This window comes from Lynx rufus, unplaced genomic scaffold (genome assembly GCF_022079265.1).
Source record: "Lynx rufus isolate CCGP_SWC_20201006 ecotype Redwood Valley unplaced genomic scaffold, mLynRuf1.p SCAF_2, whole genome shotgun sequence".
NCBI classification, from domain to species: Eukaryota; Metazoa; Chordata; class Mammalia; order Carnivora; family Felidae; genus Lynx; species Lynx rufus.
In genome coordinates, this window is record NW_025814834.1 from 97,421,339 (window position 1) to 97,448,268 (window position 26,930).

Consider the following 26,930-nt stretch of genomic DNA (forward strand, 5'->3'; position numbering starts at 1 on the left):
TTTTGTTGTTGTTGTTAGAATAAAAGCTTTGTCTCTCTTGGGCGATGTTATCAGCACTGCGGATGTATACTGCGCTGCTTCTATCCTAGCATCTCAAAATCTGATTCTGATTCTTCTGTTACAGCCAACAGTGTGGGCTTTAAAAAAATCAATTCTTAGGTTCCTTATCTGTTTCTCTGCTTCTGGGATAACTGAATCTTTCATAACTAGTGGAGATATCGAATTCAGAGAACCTTATGGGGAAAATATATTGCAATTTGTGTAAAAAGCAAAAATGAGGCTGCAATTAGATGTAATAACTGTAGCTTAATTCAGACCCCATTTTACATTGGCTTGCTAGAAATTGGTTAATATAGAGTTTTTTTCATTAAAAATGAGTTTTCATGTAAATATAACATTTTGATTGTGTTGCTGTTATGTGTTTGGTTTATGGACTTGTGAAGATAAAAATCACTTGCCAATTTTAGGTTTCCAATAGGTAGCAAGAGAATTAGAATGGTTATTTGGGGTCTTTGTATAATTGTGTCAGTATACATTAGATGTTAATTGGTGAACACATGGCAGTATCTGTGACTGTCTGGCCACCATTTAATAAGCAAATCTAAGCACATCTTGAAGTTCTGAATTGATTATTGAGTCTTAATACCACACTTTATGTTTGTATTACTGAATCAAATGTACCTATCTTTCCTAATAGTCTAGTTTAAAATCTCCATTGTGTCACATGTGACTTGTTTGCCAGATTCTGCATTTCTTGAATGAGTTCATATATTTTTTTCATCAATACCCAAGAATATCATAATCCCTATGACCTTCTCTAATGACCTCTTTTCATTTCTTACTTTAGATCCTTTTATTAGATTATTTTTTAATTTTTTTTTTTTAATTTTTGAGAGAGACAGAGACAGAGACAGAGTGCAAGCAGAAGAGGGGTAGAGAGAGAGGGAGACAGAGAATCCGAAGCAGGCTCCAGGGTCTGAGCTGTCAGCACAGATCCCGACACAGGGCTCAAACCCACAAACTGTGAAATCATGACCTGAGCCAAAGTCAGATGCTTAACCTACTGAGCCACCCAGGCGCCCCAATCCTTTTGTTATTTAAGAGTAGTAGTATTTTTCCCATGATTCTTTGATCATAAAATGTTTGACAAGAATATTGTAACTTGGACACAGTTTAGGAAATCTTTTGAAATGTACACATGTAGTGAATACCTTTCTACATATTATTATGTATCTCTTTTAATGTCGTCTACATAGAATACCTCTGGATGCGTTGATGCCCCATGTCACTCACTATTCAGGACTTACACAGAGTACCTGAAGCATATGTGGGAGACACCTCTCTTGTTAGAGCAGGTGTTTCACCTGACACATGACCATGTATGATGGTGCTAGAATTTTCATAGCAAGTAAAGAAAATTCTTCTTTCTTTTCCAAATTCTTTGAATTTTCTATAACTAACTTTGCTAGTAGCATACTAGCTAGTAGCTAGAATTACCAAATATAATTAGGCCTAAGATAGAGGTATTTATTGACTTTCTATATTTGAAATCCAGTGTTAATATCTTAGTATTAACCCCTGAAGTTTTGGCACCCTACAGATCAAGCCATCTGTTTAAAATCATACTAGGTAGTGGGATTAAAAAATAATGTTTTTTAGGGATGTCTAAACACAGTATTTTCTGCATTCTAGATGATATCTGTGATTAATCTTTCAGTTCTTACATTAAAATGTATTAAAGTTTGATCCACTCAAACACATTTTGAGCATTTTAAAAATAGTCTATAACTACAATATTTATTTAATATGTAGTGATTCTTAAAAACTAAAATTTTTATGGAATTTATCAAAAGTAACTAAACTACATTAGATGAAAAAGTTATATAATTCTAGTTAGTCATATCTTATTTTTATATGAGAGTTTCAAGTTTTTATAGTGTTTTACTGTACATTATTTTGCTCATTCCTCCCAGTGATCCTATGAAATTGGCTTGGACAATTTTACTCTCTCTAGTATGCAGAGGAAACTAGCTTAAAACATTTAACTTTTGGGGCGCCTGGGTGGCGCAGTCGGTTAAGCGTCCGACTTCAGCCAGGTCACGATCTCGCGGTCCGTGAGTTTGAGCCCCGCGTCAGGCTCTGGGCTGATGGCTCGGAGCCTGGAGCCTGTTTCCGATTCTGTGTCTGCCTCTCTCTCTGCCCCTCCCCCGTTCATGCCCTGTCTCTCTCTGTCCCAAAAATAAATAAACGTTGAAAAAAAAAATTTAAAAAAAAAACAAAAAAAAAAACCATTTAACTTTTAAGTGGCTTGTCCAAAACCGTGTGAGTAGCAAATGCAGTCTAAACTAGAAGCTGGTAGCATTCACCATTTTCTATTTAAATATTTTCTCATTCTGTTATTTAGACTCTTAATTCATTTTTTTTACCACACAGTGGTCAGGTGATAATTGCAAATTCTTTACCAGATCCTATTACTCACTTGATTGCAATGAATTACTGGTTTACTCAGGATGCGATCGTATATCCTTAATACAATCTTCATGGTCCCCCATGGCCCATGCGTTGCTCTCTGTACCTCTATCGTATGCCATTCCCATCCCCTTGCTCAGCAGGCTCCAGGCATACTGGGCTACTCTTCCTTCTTCACATGTGTGACTGAAGACCCTTCCCAGCAAGAGTGCTGGTCCCTTCTCTTTACTTGGTGACTCCTAGTCATCACAGAGGTCTCATTTTAAATATTAATTCCTCAGAGAAGCCTTCCTGTAAGCCACCAAACACTATCACTTGCTCTTGTCATCTTTCAGCAAACCCTTAATTATCCATCAGTTTATGCTGATAACATTCACCTGTGTGATAATTCATTTAGCACCTGCCCTCTTCATTGTGTGTAAATAGGCTGCTGTCAGGAACCTTTTCTATTCAACTTCTTGCTGGTCTCCTGGTCTGGTCCAGTGTCTGGCACCCTGTAACTTCTCAGTAAACATTTGTGATCTGAGTGGAATGAATAAATCCATGTGGGTTTTGCTCAAATACCTGTGGGTACATAGCTCTTTTTTATGTTTATTAGAATATATAGATTTTTATCCATTTCCTGGGAACATGCAGATAAAAATGGCTTTTCAATACTTGAAACAATTTAAGCAAGTCTAACAAAATTATCAGGAGAGAAGTTTAAGAAAATGGAATGGATTATCTAGGGAAATTGTGGAGTTTTCTTCCCTGGGGGCTTAATCGGAGGATAGTAATTAAGTTTGAGGAAGTTTAAGGTCTCTGTTAAGCCCTTAAATGAAATAGAGACGAGATCTCTACCTCTATGAGCTAGAACAAGATCACTGGTATACATAATACACTTTTCTTTTTGTTTGTATGTTTGATTCTTTTCAAAGGCCCAACTCTTTGCTTGTGCCCAAATAGGGAAAGGACTTTGGAATTTTGCTTTTGATTCAGATTTATTTTTCTCAACTGTGATACACAGTCAGCTTCATTATAACACAAACCTTGCATTCCTAAAACTCAATGCACATGGCTTGTGGGAAAAATGGAAGTAGAACACAAGAGTCAAAAACTTGGTCAGTAACACATTAAAAAAAAAAGACAGAAATCTAATAAAAATGACAGCTAAGTTTTACGTGTGTTAAATGGTTAAGAAATACATAAATACTACAATAAATATGCTACTTCACCTTGAAAAAAGACAGGCAGTTGGCTTGTGGAAGGGGTCATTGGAAGGGCAGGCTCCAGCTTGTGAGTTATTGTCAAATGGTGGCAGGAAGGCTGCCTGAAATCAGAGGGCAAGTTGTGCCACCAGATATGGGTGGGGTGGCTCGTAATGGGCACACTAAATGAGGGCCCATCTGTCTTAGATATGTATGATTTGTGTTCTTTCTACACTAGGTTCAGCAGGCTGCAGTTTTCTGTGTTCACTTCATGTTTCTTGTGAATGACATCAGGCATAAGCAAATGTGAGATTTGGGTCATGCTCACGTTGTCCCCTAACAGAGCCATTACCTTAAAACACATTTATGCTTTTAAAATAAGTGTTAAGAGGTGGTCCAGATGGTGTTGTAGGAAGATCCTAAACTACCCTCCTCCAACAGATACACTGAATTTACAACTACATATGGAAAAGTTCTCTCTGAAAACCATCTGAACATCTCTTTCGCATCAGATGGGAAAAGTCCTTTTCTCATTCAGGAGAGTAGGAGAGGCTGAGATCCAGTCTCACTGTAAACCATCCCCAGCTCAGCCACTCGCAGTTGGGAGGGAATTCACAAATCCAGGGCCTCTCCTTAAGGAGTGAAGGGTTTGTAGCTTATATCAGGCACTCTAACTCTTAAGACCAATACTTGAGAGATGAGCCCCCAAAACATCTGCTTTGAAGACTCCTGGGGCTTGCCTCCATGAGACCCAAAGGCTTTATAGTGAACTAAGAAACAGCTCTTAAAAGGCTCATGCACACACTGGCTCACCCCAGGGTCTGGCTCAGGAGTAGCAGTTTGAAAAGCATCCAACTATATATATGTGAAGGAGTTTCATTTGCTAATCTTAAAGCATCCATTGAAGGGGCACGTGCCTTTTGGCATTCTCTCCAGGGATGGAGGCACAGACAGATGCCATCCTTAGACTCTGCCTCTGCCTCACTAATGCCACTATGCTGCAGTGACATTATCTTCCAAGAGGGAAGCTTTTACACATATCTGCTTCCCTGGTCTTTTACACATATCTGGTTCCCTGGTTTCTTTACATCTGATACCCTGGTGATTGTGGCTGCTACCAGAGGACCCACTGAGCAAATGGATCTGGAGACCAAAGTGGCTTGTGTTCCTGAAAACCATGGGAAACCATTGGAGAGACAGTTCTTGACAAATTACCACCCCCAACCATCACTGTACATGAACTGAAACACACCAGTCTTTGCAAGGAGGTGTATTTGTGTGTCCGGGAGCTTGGGTCTAAGGTGCAAGCCCCTGGTCTGCCACCCTGCTAGAGGCCTAAAGAAGTGCTCTTAGGGACTACATCCCAAGTGTGGGTGACATGTCCAAAGTAGGGATGCTTAGGGTTATAAGAGAATAAAACTGGGATCAGAATGCTGGGAAATGTTAACCAGTAAAGACCAGAAACAGGAAGAAGAACAGAAAATGAAGCTGAGGGCCAGAAAATGAAATGAGGGCCCAAAGGTACTTAGTCATGATCTTGCATCAAAAAGAATAAAATACTTAGGAATAAATTTAATTAAGGAGGTAGAAAACCTGTCTATCAAAAACTGTAAGACCTTAATGAAAGAAAGAAGACACAAATAAATGGAAAGATATTCTGTGCTTGTGTATTAGAAGAATTAATATTGTTAAAATGTCCATACTACCCAAAGCAATCTACAGATTTAATGCAATCCCTATCAAAATTCCAGTGACATTTTTACAGAAATAGAAAAAAACCCTAAAATTTGTCTGGAACCACAAAAGAGCTTGAATAGTGAAAGCAGTCATGAGAAAGAAGAACAAGGCTGGAGACATCAGGCTCCTTGACCTCAAACTATATTACAAAGATATCATAATTAAAACAGTATTGTATTGGCATAAAAACCAAACACAAAAATCATTGGGACAGATCAGAGAGCCAGAAATAAATCCATGATTATACAGTCAATTAATTTACAGCAAAGGGGACAAGAATACACAATATGAAAAGGGCAGTCTCTTCAATAAATGGTGTTGGGAACACTGCCTGACCACCTGCAAAAGAATGAGACTATAATAGTATTTTACACTACATGCAAAATTTAACTTAAAATGGATTAAAAACTTGAATGTAAGACCCAAAACCATAAAACCCCTGAAAGGAAAAGTGGGCAGTAAGCTACTTGACATTGGTCTTGGTTTTGATTTTTTAGATCTGACTCCAAAAACAAAAGTAAACAAATGAGATCAAACAGAAATAAGCTTCTGTATAGCAAAGGAAACCACCAATAAAATTAAAAGGCCACCTATTAAATGTGAGAATGTATTTTCAAATCATATATCCCATCAGGGTTAATATTCAAAATACATAAAGAAGTATAATAAATAGCAAAAAAATATGATTTAAAAATGGGCAGAGGATCTGAATAGACATTTTTCCAAAGAATACAAGCAGATGGCCAACAGACACATAATCACCTCACACCTGTTAGAATGGTTGTTATCAAAATCAAAGCAAAACAAAAAATAAGAAGCATTGGTGAGGATGTGGAGAAAAGGGAACCCTTGTGCACAGTTGGTGGTAATGTGAATTGGTGCAGCCACTATGGAAAACTGTATGGAAAATCCCGAAACAATTAAAAAGTAGAAGTATCATATGATCCAGCAATCCCAACTTCTGGATATTTATCTGAGGAAAATGAAAACATTAATTAAAAAAAATATATGCCCCCTATGTTTGTTGCAGCATTATTTACAATAGCCAAGGTATGAAAACAACCTAAGTGTCCAGGATGGATAGATGAATAAAGAAGACGTGGTACACACACACACACACACACACACACACACACACACACACACACAATGGATTACTACCCAGCCACACACACACAAAAGGATTCTTGCCATTTGCAACAACATGGCTAGACCTTGAAGGCACTAAGCTAACTAAAATAAGTCAGACTGAGAGAAAAACAAATACCATATATACTCACTCATATACAGAATGTAAAAACAAAACCAACCTCAGCCACAAGGGAAACCAAACTGATAGATTCAGGGAACAGACTGGCAGTTGTCAGAGGGTAGGAGGGATGGGGGTTGGGCAAAAGAGGTGAAGGGTGTCAAAAAGTACAAACTTATAAGTCATGGGGTGTGTAATAGCATAGCAATTATAGTTAATAATACTATATTGCATATTTGAAAGTTGCTAAGTGGATAAATCTTAAATGGCCTAATCACAAGAGAATAAAAAAAACTTTGTAACTATGCATTATGATGGAGGATCACTACACTTCTTGTGATTATTTTTCAATGTATACAAACATTGAATCATTACGTTGTACATCTGAAACTAATATGTAATATGTCAAATATAAAAATGAATAAAGGATAGGGACACGTGGGTGGCTCAGTTGGTTAAGCATCTCACTTCACCTCAGGTCATGATCTCGCTTTGTGGGTTCGAGCCCCGTGATGAGCTCTGTGCTGACAGCTCAGAGCCTGGAGCCTGTTTCAGATTCTGTGTCACCCGCCCTCTCTGCCCCTTCTCTGCTTGTGTTCTCTCTCCCTCTCTCTCAAAAATAAATGTTCAAAATTTTTAAAAATAAATAAATAAAGGATTAAAAGATTAAAAAATAAATGTTAGAGCAGAACTGACTATCCCAAGGGGAAAAAAAGTTGGGGTTTGGAGGGAATCTTGTGGTCAGAAAAAAATACTTGGTTCTAGTCCCAGAGCTATCATTTCTAACAGTGGAACCCTGAGCAAGCACCTTCCATCTCTTTATATCATTTTCTTTATCTTTAAATGGCATTGATAACTATTGACATTGTCAAGTTGTCCTGAGGACTAGATGAACCAATGAAGGAGGAAAATTTTGTAAATTGTAAAGTTTTCTCCAAACTCAAAATTTTTTTCATAGAACTTATTTCATAGGTAGAAGCATCAACTGAAGAGGAACATGGAGTTGAAAGTTTACCCACTCAGAGTCAGTTTTTGCTGAGAAAACTATGCAAACCTGCCTTTTGAATGAAAGTAAAGTCCATGACTCTAAACAGAATGAATAATGTATGGCTGGCAAAGTGTCCTGTGAACATATGTGTCACATCACTTAGACTTAGCCCGTGGGCCAGTGTTTGTGTTCCTGCTGTAGCTATTTAGGTACAATGGTAAGAAAAGCCAAGGAGGAGAAAGGGAAGAGGTGAACTTGCTAAATACAACTGGGAGAAATACAAAAGTGATCTTCAGTGAGTTTTGAAAAACACACTCAGAGCTTTTTTTAAGATGGCTTCTTACAGCCAGCCCAGCCCACGGGTTCGATGGAAAGAGACATGCCATAGAAATTTGGCCGCATCCAATACTGTAACCCAGATTTCTGTGATACTGTTTTTTACTAACTGCTCTTCAGTACCTAGCAGCACCATATAAATAACACTCAACTATTCTGCGTCTCTCACTCCCGAAACTCCCCGCTCTAGAAGATCTAGAGCAAACCTAGGGGAAAATCAAAATTACTTTGGGGACAGATCAGTTTATATCCAGGATACAACCATTAAAAAAAATCTGGCCAGTCTATTGACACATTCTACTGTTATTTTTATCCATGTTTTATAATTTGGGTAAAATTGTTTTTCCCTACATTTAGAAAGTAGATGTGGCTTAGAGTCAAGCTTTGACGGTTTAATTGAAATACACACCATTTAAAGGGAATATATTTTAGTAAACAACTTTTGCCTCATTAGTCCTAGAATTCCCTAGAACTTTCACTGTTTTGTAAGGCTATCATTTTCCTTTTATTTGAAAAGGCATTAACAAATTGAACAGAAAAAGTTATTCATATGGAAAATGCGCTCCCTTTTTAGATTTTGGGGATTCATCAATATGACAATGCGTGAATCTATGTAACATTCTTTACTTGTGAAAGAAGAAGGGATACTGTCTTCTCTGCTAAAATTCACCTTTTTTATAGGATGTGCTTTTTAACTATTTAACATACACCATTTGTTTTGTTTTGGGAACCAAAGCACAGTCTTGCAAATTCTATAATATAGGTAACTTATCCATGTTCCTTTTGGTCCAATGAGTTTATACAGAGAGGAGTGTTGATTATGTATAATAACAGAGTAGATTTTATTTTCATATTTTTATTGTGGTGAAATATATGTAATAAAATATAAATATATTTATATTGAGGGCACTTGTTGGATGAGCACTGGGTGTTATATGGAAACCAATTTGACAGTAAATTGTATTTGTATTTGTATTTTTATTTATTTTTTAAAATATTTATTTATTTTTGAGAGAGAGGCAGAGTGTGAGTGGGGGGGGGGACAGAAAGAGAGGGAGACACAGAATCAGAAGCAGGCTCCAGGCTCCAAGCTGTCAGCACAGAGCCCGACGCGGGGCTCGAACTCACAAACCCCGAGATCATGACCTGAGCTGAAGTTGGCTGTTCAACTGACTGAGCCACCCAGGCGCCCCTGACCTGACAGTTTGTTATATTAAAAAAATAAAACATAAATAAGGAAACAAATAAGAAATAGTGAAATAAATACTAAAATAAATAAATGATAAAATGCATGTAATATAAACTTTGCCATTCTTTTTCTCTATAGGTTTGACTTTAGTTAGCATGTTTTTCTTTTTAAACCATGTTTTTCTCCTTTGCCAAAGATGCAGGAACATGACAGAAAAAAGATTTGAGTTTGATTTTACTTTTTCTGAATCTGACAGCAGTAACTGATTTTGTGGAGATTAAAAATTGACCACCGAGATCGAGACAGAAGTTACAGGCCTGACTTAGCTAAGCGCCAGTTCAAGAATCAATAAGCAAAACATTTCCAGTATGCTAAGTACAAAAATACATATGCACATTAGATGTAGTCCTAATCTTAAACAGATGTTTATATAGGTGGAGAATCATAGATAAATGCACATGAAAAATAATAATAGAAGAAAATAAGTAAGAGTGTACAGGGTGGTAAAGTGTGTAGGTGGTGTGGAAATCAGGGAAGGGAGACAGACTTGATGTGGGGAAGTTCCAGAGAGGTGGCTCAAAGCTGAACCTGGAAGCTATCTTAATTTTGAATACAGAGACCTGAAAGGACTTGTTGCCCTCCCAGGAGGAAGGGCGTGGTCAAAAATATACAGGAAAGGGAATGCGCAAATATTTTTAGAAGATCTTGATTTATTTCCAGATCATACTCTAATGCTTCTTTCATGATCCTCAGGAGAACTTTTCCCCCATGAATTAGAGCTAGAGAAAGTCCACCTTTCCTATCACTCCTGGTGAATATGTCTGATGCAGTGAATTGCATTTCATCCTGGGTAATCTATAGTTCAGAGTCACCTTGTCCTATTTGGAGCCTGCAGTCTCTGCTTCCCTTCTCCCCTGAAACAATGTAGGTCCCTCAAAGTCAGGCATTGAGCCGTTCTTTGTTTTTTATCAGAAGATAATCTATTCTGCATGCAAAATACTTAATTTAGTAGAAACCATAGCCATAATAGAATGACATGCTAAAAAAAAAAAGTAGTTCTAGTAACAAAACTAAAACAAAAACAAAAAGACATTAGCATGGGTGAATCAGTAACATCAGGAGGATCTGAGTTTGCATACTTTTTACCAGTTCTGTGACTGTTTTTTTTTCTTTCCAATTTTTTATTTAAATTCTAGTTAGTTAACATATAGAATAATATTGGTTTCAGTCATACAATTTACTGATTCATCACTTATACATATAACACCCAGTGCTCATTACAAGTGCCCTCCTTAATGTCCATCACCCATTTAGCCCATTCCCCCACCCACCTCCCTCCATCAACCCTCAGTTTGTTCTTTATCATTAAGTCTCTTGTGGTTTGTTTCCCTCTCTCCTCTTCCCTCCCACTTCCCATATGTTCATCTGTTTTGTTTTTTTTTTAATTCCACATATGAGTGAAATCATACAGTACTTGTCTTATACCGATTGACTTCATTTTGCTTAGCATAATATACTATAGTTCCAACCACATCATTGCAAATGGCAAGATTTCTTTTTTTCGTGAGAGAGTAACATTTCATCGTTTGTGTGTGTGTGTGTGTGTGTGTGTGTGTGTGTGTATACACCACATATTCTTTATGCACTCATCAGTCAGGGGACACTTGGGCTCTTTCCATCATTTGACTAGTGTTGATAATGCTGCTATAAACATTGGGATGCATGTATCCTTTAAATCTGTAATTTTGTATCCTGTGGGTAAATACCTAGTAGTGAAATTGCTAGGTCATAGGGTAGTTCTATTTTTAAGTGTGTGAGGAACCTCCATACTGTTTTCCAGAGTGGCTGTACCAGTTTGCATTCCCACCAACAGTGTAAGAGGGTTCCCCTTTTCCAGCATCCTTGCCAACATCTGTTGTTTCCTGAGTTGTTAATTTTAGCCATCCTGATAGGTGTGAGGTGGTATCTCATGGTGGTTTTGATCTCAATTTCTCTGATGATGAATGATGTTGAATATTTTTTCAAGTGTCTATTAGCCAGCCAATGTCTTTTTTGGAAAAATGTCTTTTCATGCCTTCTGCCCATTTCTTAACTGGGTTATTTGGTTTTTTTGAGTGTTGAGTTTTAGAAGTTCTTTATATATTTTGCATACTAACCCTCTATCAGATATGTCATTTGCAAATATCTTCTCCCATTCCATAGGCTGCCTTTTAGTTTTATTGATTGTTTCCTTTGTTGTGCAGAAGCTTATCTTGATATATGCCAATAGTTCATTTTTGTTTTGTTTCCCTTGCCTCTGGGGACCTATCTAGTAAGAAGTTGTTCCTGTATCCCTTGGGTAGATTCCTAGCAGTGCTATTGCTGGGTCATAGGGTAGGTCTATTTTTAATTTTCTGAGGAACCTCCACACTGCTTTCCAGAGCGGCTGCACCAATTTGCATTCCCACCAACAGTGCAAGAGGGCCAAAGCATAAGAGACTGTTAAAAACTGAGAACAAACTGAGGGTTGATGGGGGGTGGGAGGGAGGGGCGGGTGGGTGATGGGTATTGAGGAGGGCACCTTTTGGGATGAGCACTGGGTGTTGTATGGAAACCAATTTGTCAATAAACTTCATATAAAAAAAAAAAAAAAAAAAAAAAAAAAAAAAGAAGTTGTTCCTGCCAAGGTCAAAGAGGTTGCTGCATATCTTCTCCTCTAGGATTTTGGTGGTTTCCTGTCTCACATTAAGTCTTTCATCCATCTTGAATTTGCTTTTGTGTATGGTATAAGAAAATGGTCTAATTTCATTCTTCTGGACAGATCAAAACCACTGTTTCCTGTCCAGTTTTCCCAATGCCATTTGTTGAAGAAAGTGTCTTTTTTCCATTGGATATTCTTTCCTGCTTTGTTAAAGATTAGTTGATCATGTAGTTGTGGGTTCATTTCTGGGTTTTCTGTTCTGTTCCATTGATCTAAGTATCTGTTTTTGTGTCAGTACCATACTGTGTTGGTGACAACAGTTTTGTTACGTAAGTCCTGAATCATGATGCTTCCAGCTTCACTTCCCCCCCACCTCCCCTCAGGATTGCTTTTGGCTCTTCAGGTCTTTTGTGGTTCCATACAAATTTTAGAATTGTTTATTCTAGCTCTTGAAAAATGCTGGTGGTATTTTAATAAGGATTGCATTAAATAGGTCTAATGCTTTGGTTAGTATAGAGATTTTAACAACATTTGTTCCTCCAAGCCATCTGCATGGAGTTTTTTCCCATTTCTTTTTGTCCTATTCAATTTCTTTCATAACTATTCTGTTGTGTTCAGAGTATAGATCTTTTACCTCTTTGGTTAGGTTTATTCATAAGTATCTTACGGTTATTGGTGCAATTGTAAATGGGATTGATTCCTTAATTTCTTTTCCTGCCATTTTATTACTGGTGTATAGAAATGCAACAGATTTCTGTGCATTGATTTATATTTTCCAAGTTTGCTAAATTCATGCATCAGTTCTAGCAATTTTTTAGAACCTTTCAGGTTTTCTACTTAGTGTATCGTATCATCTACAAATAGTGAAAGTTTGACTTCTTCCTTGCTGATTTAGATGACTTTTATTTCTTTCTGTTGTCTGAGAGCTAAGGCTAAAGCTTCCAGTATTATATTAAATAGTAATGGTGAGAATGGACATCCCTGTCTTATCCCTCACTATAGAGGAAAAACTCTCATTTTTTTCCCATTGAGGATGATATTAGTTGTGGGTCTTTTATATATGGCTTTTACAATGTTGAAATATGTTCCATCTATACCTACTTTGTAGAAGGTTTTTATCAAGAATGGATGCTTTCCAATGCTATCACATGCCTTTTCTTCATCTATTGACAGGATCATATGTTTCTTATCCTTTCTTTTATTAATGTGGTGTATCACATTGATTGATTTGCAAATATTGAACCAGCCCTGCAGCCCATGGATAAATCCTACTTGATGGTGGTGAATAATTCTTTTAATGTTCTGTTGGATTCGATTTGCTAGTATCTTGTTGAGAATTTTTGTATCCATGCTCATTAGGGATATTGGCCTGTAATCCTCATTTTTAGTGGGGTCTTTTTCTGGTTTTGGAATCAAGGTAATGCTGGCCTCTAAGAATGAGTTTGGAAGTTTACCTTACATTTCTGTTTTTTGGAACAGTTTGAGAAGAATAGGTATTAACTCTTCTTTAAATGTCTGGTAGGATTCCCTTGGGAAGCCATCTGGCCCTGGACTTCATTGGGAGATTTTTTATTACTGATTCAATTTCTTTGTGGCTTATGGGTCTGTTCAAATTTTCTATTTCTTCCTGTTTCAGTTTGGTAGTTTGTATGTTTTTAGGAATTTTTCCATTTTTCTCAGATTTCCCAGTTTGTTGGCATATAATTTTTCATAGTATTGTCTTATAATTGTTTATGTTTCTGTGGTATTGGTTGTGATATCTCCTCTTTCATTCATGATTTTATCTTTTTGGGTCCTTTCTATTTTCTTTTTGTTAAGTCTGACTAGGCAATTTTATTAATTCTTTTTAAGAACCAGTTCTTAGTTGTTTTTCTTTTCTGTATCATTTTCCCCCCTATATAATTTATTTCTGTTCTAATCTTTGTTGTTTGCCTTCTTCTGCTGGCTTTAACATTTATTTGCTGTTTCTTGTCTAGCTCCTTAAAGTGTAAGTTTAGGTTGTATATTTGAGAACTTTTCTTGCTTCTTGATGTAGCCATGCATTGCAGTATACTTCCCTTTTAGGACTGTCTTTGCTGCATCCCAAAGGTTTTCGGACGGTCATGCTTTCATTTTCATTTGCTTCCATGTATTTTTTAAATTTATTCTTTAATTTCCTGGTTAACCTATTCATTCTTTAGTAAGATGTTCTTTGATTTCCATGCATTTGTGGTCTTTCAAAATGTTTTCTTGTGTTTGACTTCAAGTTTCATAGTGTTGTGGTCTGAAAACATGCATGGTATGATCTTGATCTTTTTGTACTTGTTGAGGACTGATTTATGACCTGTATGTGATTTATTCTGGAGAATGTTTCATGTGCATTCAAAAAGAATGATTATTCTGCTGCTTTAGGATCTGTTAAGTCCATCTAGTCCATTGTGTCATTCAAAGCTTTTGTTTACTTGTTGATTTTCTGTTTAGATGAGTGTTCCCCCGTTTTGTCCATCCTTGTAATTGCATCCATTTGGTTTTGCATCTCAGTTATAGCATTTTTTAAATTCACTGTGACTAGTTTTTCATTCTTCTATCTCTCTATTAAGGGGTTCTCTAGTGTCATCTATGCTTTCCTCAAGCCCAGTTAGTATATTTATGATTATTGTTTTAAATTCTGGTTCAGACATCCTATTTTTTTTTCTGTATAATTAAATTCCTGACTGTGACCACTTACCGTTCTTTCTTTTCAGGTGACTTCCCCCATCTTGTCATTTTGTCTGGGTCACTGTTTTTGAATGTGTGTGATTGTTAGGAAAACCTATTGTATTTATGTTCCTGAACATAATGCCTATATTAAGAAGAGGTACCATATCCAGCCCCCTAAAAAAGGAAACTAGATCCTAGGTGTGTTTTGGTTTGAGGGTTTAAAGAAGCTAGGTCCCAACAAACAAACAAACAAAAACACCAGGAAGCTAGATCCTATTTCTCCTAGAGCTGAAGCTTTACAGCTCCCTCTGAGCAGTAGACTTGGTGCATGGGAAGGTTTTGTGCTGGTCTAGGGGTGGGGCCTGCTGTACTGATTCTCAGGAGGACTTGAACTGGTGGAGATGCCCCTGCAGGGCCCGGGGGGTGGGGCTTGGTGTAAGTGGTTCCAACCTACAAGGAATGCTGCTGTTTAGCTCACTGAGTTTCATCAGTGCATTGGGCATGGGGCAAAATGGCATCATCCCACTCTGTCATCCCCAGGTGGACAACTGTCCACCACTCTTCAGTAAGCCCTCACAAAAGAGCAAACAGTCAACTCTCTTGTGTCCCTGGCTTCTGCCAGATCCCTGCCTTTACCCTGTCTGTACCTGAGATGTCTGCCTGCCAGTACATCTGTGTTTTATCACAGGTGTGTGGTTTTAACACAGTACGTCTGTGTTTTATCACAGGTGTGTGGTTGGGTTTAAGAACTTCAAGTTTTAGAGATTCCCAGAGTTCGGACCTGCACTGATCCTCTGGGGGAGGGTCTCACTGCACTGTGGCTGGTGCTGGTTTGCCTCAGAAATCGGTTACACGATTGGGCAGTGGTTCAGAGTTTATGGTAAAGTGCAACAAAAAGCCGGCACCAAAGTTTGCAGCTCTCACCCAGTGTCTTTGTTCCTATGCTAGAAAACAGGGCAGCATGTTGGTGCTGTCAATTCTTTTGCTCCCTCAGAGGCCGTGTCTCCATTCCCAAATGTATCCAAGCAGGAGAACTGTTTCTCTGCCTGTGACCCAGGGGAGCCTCAGACCACACTGAGTCTCCACCTTCCTTCCCCACCGGAGTACCACCAAGCCCACCAGGCACAACCCTGGCAATGGTGCAGACCTGCAAATCTGTGCTCCAGATGCTGTGCTCTGCTCCTTATAAAAACTTGCAGTGTCATCCTCTCTCCTTTTCCCAGCCAGCGGTTTTGAGGAAGAGTTTTTCTTGTGAAGTCCCCTGTGCGTGCTTTCATTCTTTCTCTCTCTTTCTCTTTCACTTCTCTCTCTCTCTGATCAGTGCTCCCTCCCCATCACAGCACCCACAGTTCTTTTCTCCCCCTAATCAACTCTCTGCAGCTCCTACTTTCCATGATGTGGCCATTTTTCTACCTCTAGTTGTGCAGTTTTGTTTTCTCAGTTCTCAGGTTGATTTTTTGGGTGTTCAAAACGATTTGATATTCATCTAGCTGTGTTCAAGGGCTGAGGCAAGATTAGGGTTCCCCTACTCTTTTGCCAACTTGACTCCTTGTTTTTGGAATGAGTTTTTGCTGGACCATCTATTTTGAGTCATCTAGTCCTTTGAAACCCTGAGTCCCATTTGTGAATGGGCTAGTTTTCTGGGATAATAATAAAGTGAGTGGTTTGCCCTATTTTTATCTGTGAAAACCTAATTAGAGAAATAAAAACAAATTTTTTAACCTTATTCTCATCAACTCCATGGCCTAATTAAGTTGAAATTGCAGGTCATTGTATAAAAATTAGTTATATATCAGGGCGCCTGGGTGGTTCAGTTGCTTTAGCATCCCACTCTTGATTTCAACTCAGGTCATGATCTCACATTTCATGAGTTAGGGCCCACATTGGGCTCCACCCTGTCAGTGTAGAGCCCACTTGTGATTTTCTCTCTCCCCCTGTCTCTGGCACTGCCCCTACCCCCGCTTATTCTCTCTCTCTCTCTCTCTCTCTCTCTCTCTCTCTCTCTCTCTCCCCCTCCCTCCCTCCCTCAAAAATAAATAAATAAGCTTAAAAAATTTTTAAATAGTTAAGATGGTAAATTTTAAAAAGTCAGTTATGTTTCTTTAAAAGCATATACCAGACGTTGAAGGTATGAAATAATTCTGAACAGCCTACTAATGATCTTACTCATCACTACTTGAATTACAACATATTTGATAGCATTATTGGGTCATAGATCTTCATATCTGCACAAGAAGCCACTTGGTTTAGTGAAAATTATTCAAGCATTAGAGACAAATCAGGCAGGATTGATAACTGTTACCTTCTGGTTTTTATGACAAATTACTTAGATGTCTCTGATCCTTAGTTTTCTTATCTGTAATAGGAGGTTAATAATAGAACCTACTTGATGGGGTTGTAATGAGGATGAAATTAATTTATATATAAAGTCCAACTTAGCGGTTGGTAACTGACAGCTCTTACTAATTATTTTTTTCTCATAGTAATTAAGAAACACCTTCTAAAAAGTCATTCCCTTTGTGCCTTTTATAGCATGAGAAGCTGATGCATGAATTGGAAGAGGAGAGACACTTACGTCTTCAGAGTGAGAAGCGGTTGCAGGAGGTGACACTGGAGTCTGAGCGCAACCGAGTTCAGATGCGTGGTCTGCAGCAACAATTCTCTAGGTACGCCTCTGAACTGAGCCTCTTGATTCTGGAGGTGCATCTCTTCCTGCACCAATAGCACTTGTGCTTGAGTTTTCATTGTGAAAGCTTCTCTTGAATTTGAGAAGCTAATTTCCTAAGAGCTTAGACCTTCTTTTCTGGCCCAGCCATCAGATAGTATTGGAGCTGATTGGCTGAGACTTGATATTTGCACCTCACATAGTCTTGACTTTATTGGATCTGGTTGTCTTTTCTTCTCTCATGGCTTTCCAAGGGATCTTCCAGGAAGAAGTAGTCGCTGCGTGGCCTGTAGGAATGCCCTGTGAAAGACCAACCAGGAGGATGAAAGTTTACCAGTTATTATAATTCTATTTTAAAGTGGACAGAGAATGTGAATCTAATTGTTCAGGAAGCACTTACTCAGTACTTAAAGGAAACATTTACCAATGGTTAAAAAAATCTAAGTCAATGTGTTTCTTTCCTTTAAAAAGATGTAACTTGGGGCGCCTGGGTGGCGCAGTCGGTTAAGCGTCCGACTTCAGCCAGGTCACGATCTCGCGGTCCGTGAGTTCGAGCCCCGCGTCGGGCTCTGGGATGATGGCTCAGAGCCTGGAGCCTGCTTCCGATTCTGTGTCTCCCTCTCTCTCTGCCCCTCCCCCGTTCATGCTCTGTCTCTCTCTGTCCCAAAAAATAAATAAACGTTGAAAACAAAAAAATTTTAAAAAGATGTAACTTGAATTTGGAAGGAGGCTTCTGATTAGATTTAATTCCTGCACAGTCAGAATCTTTCAGCTACCAATTATAGTTACTATGGGACCAGTTGAATGTTCAATCTATTATTTAAAGTCTGTTCAATTCCATGGAAAAAACACAGACTTGTGCAGTTCCAATCCTGGGACCTGATAAGGGAACTCTGTGAAAGACGATTTACTTTCATTTCTGTATTTCACTTCATCATTTGCAAAATCAGGGAATTAATTTTGCGTTATTTTTTTTCTCTTTCTTGAGGTTATCCCAGGCAGAATCAAGTTTGAGAAGTTGCCTTAAAACTTTTCCGATCAATCTATGTGGATCTTCTGTTTAATTTCCTATTGGGATTTGGATGTGATCAGTGATAGATGATTTGGCTTGCTCATTATGAAGCTTTTATAATGATAGTTTAAGCTTTGAATGCATTGCAGGGAGAAACCAAAGTTGAGCCTACAGATGATTTATTTCATTGTGATGAATACCATGAATGTTTGTGACTTTGGTTTAGAGACTTCTTAGGGGAGCAGGTTAGAAAGGATGGGTGACTCCTCTGTATTCTGAGTCATAATTTAACATCCCATTCCACTCTCTGAGCCCATGATAATACACAGGTGCTGTAGAAATGCACCAATCAATAGTTTAACAAATGTTTGTCCCACCCCTCATAAGCTATTACTTACACAACCTTGTGCTCAATTTTTCATTTGGTTTGATGGCAGCTCGCACTTTATGTCTCCCAACTTGAAATAATAGATCCAGCCCCCACTTTTGAAGCAACTCTAAAACAAGCACTGCTTTGTAATACTTGCCATTTTAATGATATAGGAAAGGAGGAGGTAGATTGCCCTACCCTTCTTGCACTGTCTAATTGAGATGTCTCTGTATTCAAGCTATTGATTTACAGAGCCGGAGACATATGGCACAGTAAATTATTTTCATATGATACCAGGTCATCTGCTGTAAATCAGATGACACCCATACAGATTTGAATTGCACCAGAGCCAAGGCTACATCCTAAGCTGAAAGAGAAGATAATTATATGTCGAACAAATAGTGATTGGTTCTACACTCCACATTTTCCACCACTATATTCAGTTTCCTAATGTAAAGCATCATTGGAACTGAAAAGTTCAAGTCCAATTACAGCCAAAGAACTAATGTAATTCAGCAATAGATGGGGAAAAGAAAGCATATATCGCAGGTAGGATAGTTAGGCGATAATTTAAGTAGAACCACTGAACCGTTTTTGATGACCTTTCACATCTTAAACTGTGGTTTATGAGATATTTCTAGCTATGTTTACTTGAACAGTCTTGTTGCTATAACTTAGGTCTTTGTAAAGTTCTCTGTATTATAGAACATTTGTATAGCTCATCACCTTTGGATGTGGTCAGCATCTAAATGCCCATATGTATACGGATAATTTTCTCCTTCTTCTCCCTGGGTTAATGAGTTTATTTTGTACATCATGCTGTCTGAGATGTAGATTTACTTTGAGTGTATTTATGGGATGAGTCTACTTTGAAAATAATGCTAGTAACTCACCTTTTCAAAAGACACAAAGTAGCTTACAGTAAAAGGTAGTTTTACAATAAGACTAATAAAATAATAATAGAAAATAAAAGCTATAAAAGGATAATGTGGCAAGTTATCATTCTTACATGGCCTGACATGTTTTCTGACAGTGAGCATTTGATTTACCTCTAACATTCCTTGTGGACAACATCAAAAGGAATGTATAACAGCATATGTAATCGTTATCTCCTAGACAAAGGCTGCCACTCCTCAGGGAGAGAGACATTATCTCTGGTAACAAAGTCATACCAGAACACATCCCTCGGCCCCTTCAGAGATGGCACAGGAGGATATAATAGACAGTGGTCCAAAATGGTTCAGAGTAGGATTAATTCTTAGAAGTACTGCTACTTCTGTAATCTCACTTATGTCTACAAAGTTAAGGAATTTATGAAGTTCACAGTATGTGAAATAGGAATGCTGGGTTCATATCTAAATGATAATGAGTAAAATAGAACTCCAGTGCTCACGGTTCTCAAGTCAGGCACTGTACTGCAAGTTCACGGCAACATCTAAATATACATGTGTTGTATCTTTTTAGTCCTTTTTTTATTAACCTGGAGCACAGAGACATGAGATGCTGAGGACTGGGTGGAGCTACGAGAAGTATTTTCCTGGTATAGTTGATGGTGTTGTCACTATGGGGCCATTTGAACAGTAGTAAAGGAGATACTGAGTCTCAGATTCAAGATGAGGTGAGGCATTGGAGAGGAAAGCAGATAGTGAAGTTAGAAGCTGGGACAATTAAGTGTATGTATGAGGTAGAGTTCAGGCATCAGAATGAGCACTGCAGCATAATTAGTCCAGGGCTTGACTTTATGCAGTTTCAGTGAGGTGATACGGTGGCTTAAAGCTACCAGGCAAACCTGAACATTGTGATTATCTGGGGTAATGAGTAAGGAGATCACTTAGGCCATAAACATCTGTAAAAACGTTTGCATGAGTAATTCTCTTTTTATGTGGCCACCAAACCTTCACTTATAATCCCCCCCACTTTTCCTCTTGACCTCTGATTAGGGTATAATGATCAGCAGTGGTCCAAAATTTGGGTAATAAAAACAGGGAGAGAGATGTGACCATAGATTACATAATCAGCTCTAAGCTCATAAATCATAAATTGCCTGTACTGAGGATGATTCGGGAAGCCATACCAAGCTTGATTCTGACCATTACATCCTTTAATATAAATATGGAGAAGAGAAAAGGTATTTCCAAATTAAACCGTTGCCATAGATGAAGGAACATTTCAATAGGGTGGTGCTTAGAGACAGGTGGCTTCTTTGTCTTGCTATTTGGTGATATAAATCAAAGATGCCTTCCAAATGTCATAATGATTATTTGACCTGTCATCTGTGTGGTATACATGGCTGGGCACATTTTATGTGGGATTAGCTTTGTGCCGACCCTTCTATAATTGGGTAGCTGTCTCTACCCTCCCTTTAACTGTTCTATTGAAGTGTGCATCTCTAGGCAGCTGAGGTAATAATGCTGTGAGTGAGGCTATGTCACTGATTTCCCTCCTATGTAAAGATGATTAGTGTTGGAACCCCCAGCATCATTACCTTGAGCGAATGAGGTGGTTGTGCATCCCTTAGATTCACCTAGAGAAGCACTTAAGGAACACTCTCTCCAACCAGGTGGGTAAAATAACAATGATTTAAAAAAAAACAGATTTGTGGAGAAATCAGCAATACAGAGTTCTGATATCATGTCACCCATGCATGATTTACACCTGTATTTGAGTTGGTTCCTTTGGAAGCAGTACAGTCAATGTGTGGATTATTGCTGAAAGCTGTTGCTCTTATCAGACAATCAACCATTTTTATTGTGTGTACAATAAAATAGAACACAGTATGTATCCTCACAAAATGTAGACTCCACATGGAAAAGACTTATGTATGTAAATGAACAAAAAAAAACCCCACATATATAGCATAGCTGTAAATAAAGGGAACTTTTATCCAAATTCAAGACAGCCAAACTTGATATTTGTTAATGGCATGTTATCATGCAAAAGCATGAATCAAGCCAGGTGAAATAAATGAGTGATTGCCTAGTGCTACTAGCAATAATAATACACATGGTTATCATATGACAGCTCTGTGCTGCAGTATATTTGAAGCTTTAAATTAGAATCAACCTGGTAGACTCACCACCACGAAGACATATTTCATAAACTATCTACTGTTAGCAACCCATATCGCACTCATAGCATCATTAGGAATTAGTTAGTGCTTCTCCACAGCCTTGAAATGTTCCCCGTGTGTGTGTGTGTGTGTGTGTGTGTGTGTGTGTGTGCACATGCAAGTGCTTGTATGTGCATATTTACACCATGCAGTGTAAGTTTAAGTAAAGGGAACAATTAAGCTTTGTCACCCATAATAGGCAAGGGTAGTTAAAAATCACCCAAATGGAGTCCAAGCTTTCACTCTCTACCTCCAGGATTTCTTTTCACCTGTTCTGACCTTCTCTCCCTGCACAGTTATCTGCTGCCTTGAAGCTATTTCTTTGCTTACTGTAACTGGGATTTCTTCTATTACAGTTGATTGCTATGCTTAAGTGCAGTCGGCTGCATGCTGAACTTGAAGGAGACGTAAATTGAGATGGTTTTACTACTTAACTCGTTCACTGGTTGCTGTTCACATTATTGGCTCTCAGAAACTTTATGGAATCCTAGGGTTCATTTTCTGCTGCCCATTTGGAAGCTGTAGGCACCTGGCATAGAAGTGTGTGTTGAAGAGGATAATATGCCCTTAAATGTTGTACCCACGTATTCCCTTCTGCCTCTGTATCTGTCTGGTGCATTAAAAGAACATTTTCTCTACATCTTTAGAAGGAGTAAAACATAACAAGATGAGAAAAGCTGTCAATTGACCTTAGGACAATCGATAGCACAGAGCTCTTCTGCCCCTTTTCTACATTTGTTCCCATCTCAGACCTTTGTCAACTTTAACCTTTCACATGGGGCTGGTTCTCCTGAGCGTCTTGTTCCTCCTGATGAATATAGAGGGAAATTTTCTGTTGATTTGGAGTTGCTATTTCCACGCTATAAGCAATATTTCTAGCTAAGACTTTTCATAAGAATGGAGGTCTCTCATCTCCTTTGAGAAAATCTACCAGAAGTTTAAAATGAGAAGGCAGTGCTGGTTAAATGATAAATTTTCTTCAAATCACACAGATGGAAGAAAGATTTTTAAATAGCATGTTTTAAAATGCCTCATTCACATAGTATGGATCATGTTTTAATGTAAGAAGTTTATATCTTAGTGATCTAGTGTTTAAGCTCTTGCTTGAGCAAAGCAGAGGGAGACTAAAACCAACTATAAGAGAATGGCTGGGGGGAGGGGGAATGGGGAAGGCCATTTTCAGCTCCCTGAGCAACAGCTAACTTAATAATAAGCATTTCTTAATTCCTTTGTATTTCTGTTTCTGCATAAGGCATGATGACATTGTCAAATGTTTCCTAAATTCTTAATAGAGGTATACATTGTTGAGTAGAAAACTTAGAAGTTATAGTGTGTGTTATTTATCTCTAGTAGTGAAAATAGTATTAACACAGACTATAGTTTCGGTTTTATTTCACAGAGCAACATCTTATTAAATGGGCTTTCTAGGATGTGGTTCTAGCTCCATTTCTTTTTTTAAAAATTTTTAAAAATGTTTATTTATTTTTGAGAGAGACAGAGCACGAATGGGAGAGGGGCAGACAGAGAGGGAGACAGAATCCAAAGCTGGCTCCAGGCTCTGAGCTGTCAGCACAGAGCCTGATGGGAGGCTTGAACTCACAATCTGCGAAATCATGACCTGAGCCAAAGTCAGACACTTAATGGACTGAGCCACCCAGGTTCCCCTCTAGCTTCACCTCTAGCTAACTTAATCACTTTGGTTAAGTAATTCGACCTTTTTAGAACTCAGTTTGTTCATTTGTAAAGTGAAAAAGTTGAATTGCTTATAGTTTTATAATGCTTCTTACAGTTTTTAAAAGACAGTGAATTTAAAGTATACTTAAACTGAAATGTATTACCTGAGTGAAGTTGTAACCAGACCTTCTTGAAGTTCTAACCACCAGGCTTTTGTGTTGGGAACCTGGAGTGAACTGTCTTGCTCTCTACAGTATGATCCTTGTGTAGCTCGGTGGGGGAGGGGGAGACGGTGGGCTTTCACCAGGTCTATTTTGGTTACTTGACTCTGGAGACATCAAGATTAGAAAGATGCCGTGCCCAGATGAAATATTTCTGTTGAGGACAGACAAAATTGAATACTTAGGAACCTGACTGGCAAAAGGAAGCTACAATCCTCTGCAGTGGACATAACCATTATTGCTCTCGGCTCTGATGTTGTCTGCTTTAGGATTTATTTGAACTGGCTCAGAAAAAGCCTGAACAGAAAGAACTTTATGACACCCAGAATTGTTTTCACTTTTAAACAATTTCTCTGAAGAAATAGCCATCAGTAAAAACGAACAATCAACAAAACAAACAAAAACGGTGATTTAGTCTCTCTTCTAAACTTTTTTTTTTAATTACCCATCGCACTCTTACTGTGTTACTGTCCCCACCCCAACCTATTTTTTTTCTTTTAAGAAAATACAGGATATAGAATTTTATTTTAAAATTGTAAACTATGTTCATTCTTACTGTCAATAATAAATACTTTTTTGGTCAGGTCTACAGAAAATCCATTTTGTAGGTGTACAGTTTGATCAGTTTTGACAAACATACACCATCATATAACTACCGCTGCCATCAAAATATAGCATATTTTCCTGCCCCTGAAAAGTTTCTTTATTTCCCTTTCTTGTCCATTCCAATTCAATACGCCAAATGTATGAACAATGACTGATCTCCCTCCCTATAGTTTTGCCTTTTCCAGAAAATCATACAACTTAATTTATCAAATATTTCACTTTCTGTGTCTGGTTTCTTCCACCTAGTGTGTCTTTTGATATGCATCCTTGTTGTCGCATGTGTCAGTAGTTCATTCCCTTTTATTGCTTAGTAATATTCCATTGTAAAAAAAAAGTACCTATTTGTTTATCCATGCAGCTACTCATGGGTTTCTTCCAGTTTTAGGAGTATAAAGTTGCTATAAACTTGCAACTTTCATGCTCTAGTTTCATTGTTTTCCATTTCTCTTGGGTATATAACTAAGAATCGGATTACAAACTCATGTAGGAAATATATGTTTAACTTTACAAGAAACAGCCAAACTTTTTCCAAAGTAGCTGTGCAATTTTGCATTCTCACTAACAAAGATTATGAGTTATCCCATGTTAACAAATGCATCTGGAAAAGCAAAACCCAGATACAGAAAACCACACAAGAAATACCTGGCTTATTCAATTATTTTAAGGTGAACACTTGTAACCAACATCAAGTCAAGAAAGAAAACTCTGCTAGCCCCCCAGAGGGCCCTAGGGGCCTCTTCCCAATTTCAACCTTCATCTTCTCCCCACTAAATAACTAATATCTTGGTTTTAGAGCAATAACCTCCTGGTGTTTTGAATAGTGTTATCACTTAATGTGCATCCCCAGACACTTTAGTTTAGTCTTGGTTGTTTGTTATAAAACTGGTTGTATATTTTAGGTTTCTTTTAATGAATAGCTTGCCTTCCATCACTTGATTTTCTTTCAGATATCTACTGAAGAACCTGGAGTATTTGACCTACATAGTTTATCAGTTTAAATTAAATTAGTTGTTTTCTATTCTTGGGGCAATTGAACATGTTTCTCTGTCCTCCATATTTTCTGCAAATTGGCGTCTGTTTCTATACTTTGCTGCTAGTAATGATCTAAATAAGGAGTTCAGGGTTGTTGCCTAAGGAGTGGAGATCTTTTCTCATATCCCCATATATTTCTTACACTACAACCAATAACCTTTTCCATAATAGGTATTCAATAAACATTTGTTGGTTGAAGAATGAATGAATGAATGAATGAATGAATATAAGAATGAATGAATATCTTCACTTAAACAGAAAGATGCGGCCAGAATTGCACTATGTACGACTAAGGTTAACCATGGAAGAATTTTAAAGGTAGTGTGTTTATGATAGAAATTTGCTTCCAAGAGCAGTTGTAGAATGGCCTTCCCTGTGAATCTGTAAAATTTTGATAATAGTCATCATTCTTAGAGTCATAAACCATGATGGCCGGGGAGGATGAAGACCCGATTTTCCATTCCTGAGCTTCTATGATAGAGTACTCACCTATAAAAGATGAGTTGCCTTTTCTCAGAATATTCTTTGCAGAATTCCTGTCTGCAGGGCACTAAATGGAATTTGGTGCATTAAAAGTTTACTTCCCATAGGGCAAAGTTTACTTTCAGAGAGTGTTTTATGACCCTCAGATAACATTTATACGAGTGTTTCTATCGTAGCGTATGGGGCAAATGCAATGGCAGCAATCTGAGGAGTGAGGATTATTTTCTGATTACCTTTTTCGTCCATAAGCAGTGCCTTTAATGAATGGTATCCCCACAGAGTGTGTCTCTGAGTGCTGGCTGTAAACACTTGGAACTCTTCTTTGGGATCCTTGATATAATTTGTGAAAAATTATTCAGTTAACATGGTTCTTGTTTATAAATATGTACATCTGCTGTTAACGAACAGCCTGGAGCTTTTAGGAATGTTCTGAGAATAAAACAGAGAATTAGCTGTGCTGAAGCTGTGGGCTTCTGACAAAAGAAACATGTTGTGGTTTTCATTAAATTGTGTTTCAGGGGGTGCCTGGGTGGCTCAGTCGGTTAAGCGGCCGACTTCAGCTCAGGTCATGATCTCGCAGTCCATGGGTTCGAGCCCCGCGTTGGGTTCTGTGCTGACAGCTCAGAGCCTGGAGCCTGTTTCAGATTCTGTGTCTCCCTCTCTCTGCCCCTCCCCCATTCATGCTCTGTCTCTCTCTGCCTCAAAAATAAATAAACGTTAAAAAAATTAAAAAAAAATTGTGTTTCAGAATTCTTTGTATTTTTCTTCTGACTGAAGGTTTTCACCTTTCATTTGGAATAGTAGCAAGTGACAGGATATATTTTCACAATGCACAAAGATGAGTTTCTTTTACCATGTTTAATGTAGTTTTTGCAACATTTCAAACTTCTCTTTTATAATAAGCATTTTTATTATTATTGATAGCAACATAGTCACAAATATCATGTTTTATACTTCTTTTATTTTTCAGTGTTTCCAAAACCATTCCTTACATTATTTCATTCAGTTTTCACTTTAACCTTTGGCATTGTAAGCAAAGGCACATTGTGATATCATAATTTTAATAAATAACACTATCACAACTTTACCAAAATGAAGTGACTTGTCCACAGTCACATGGCTAGGTGGATCTCAGTCTAGACCCCAGGACTTCTGACATCTGGACAAATATTGTCTATTTCCTTGTTAATTCATTTTGTAGTTTATGATCATTGATAGAAAAATGAAGACACTAAAAATATTAG

At 38.0% G+C, this 26,930-nt stretch overlaps 1 protein-coding gene across 1 annotated transcript in view; it reads left to right on the forward strand.

The window, feature by feature from the left end:
- NCKAP5 (NCK associated protein 5) overlaps nucleotides 1–26,930 on the forward strand; it is a 778,542-nt gene that overhangs the window by 375,566 nt on the left and 376,046 nt on the right. Inside the window, exon 4 of the mRNA XM_047082267.1 lies at nucleotides 17,047–17,180. Coding sequence (XP_046938223.1) covers nucleotides 17,047–17,180 — 134 coding nt within the window. The remainder of the gene's footprint in view (nucleotides 1–17,046; nucleotides 17,181–26,930) is intronic.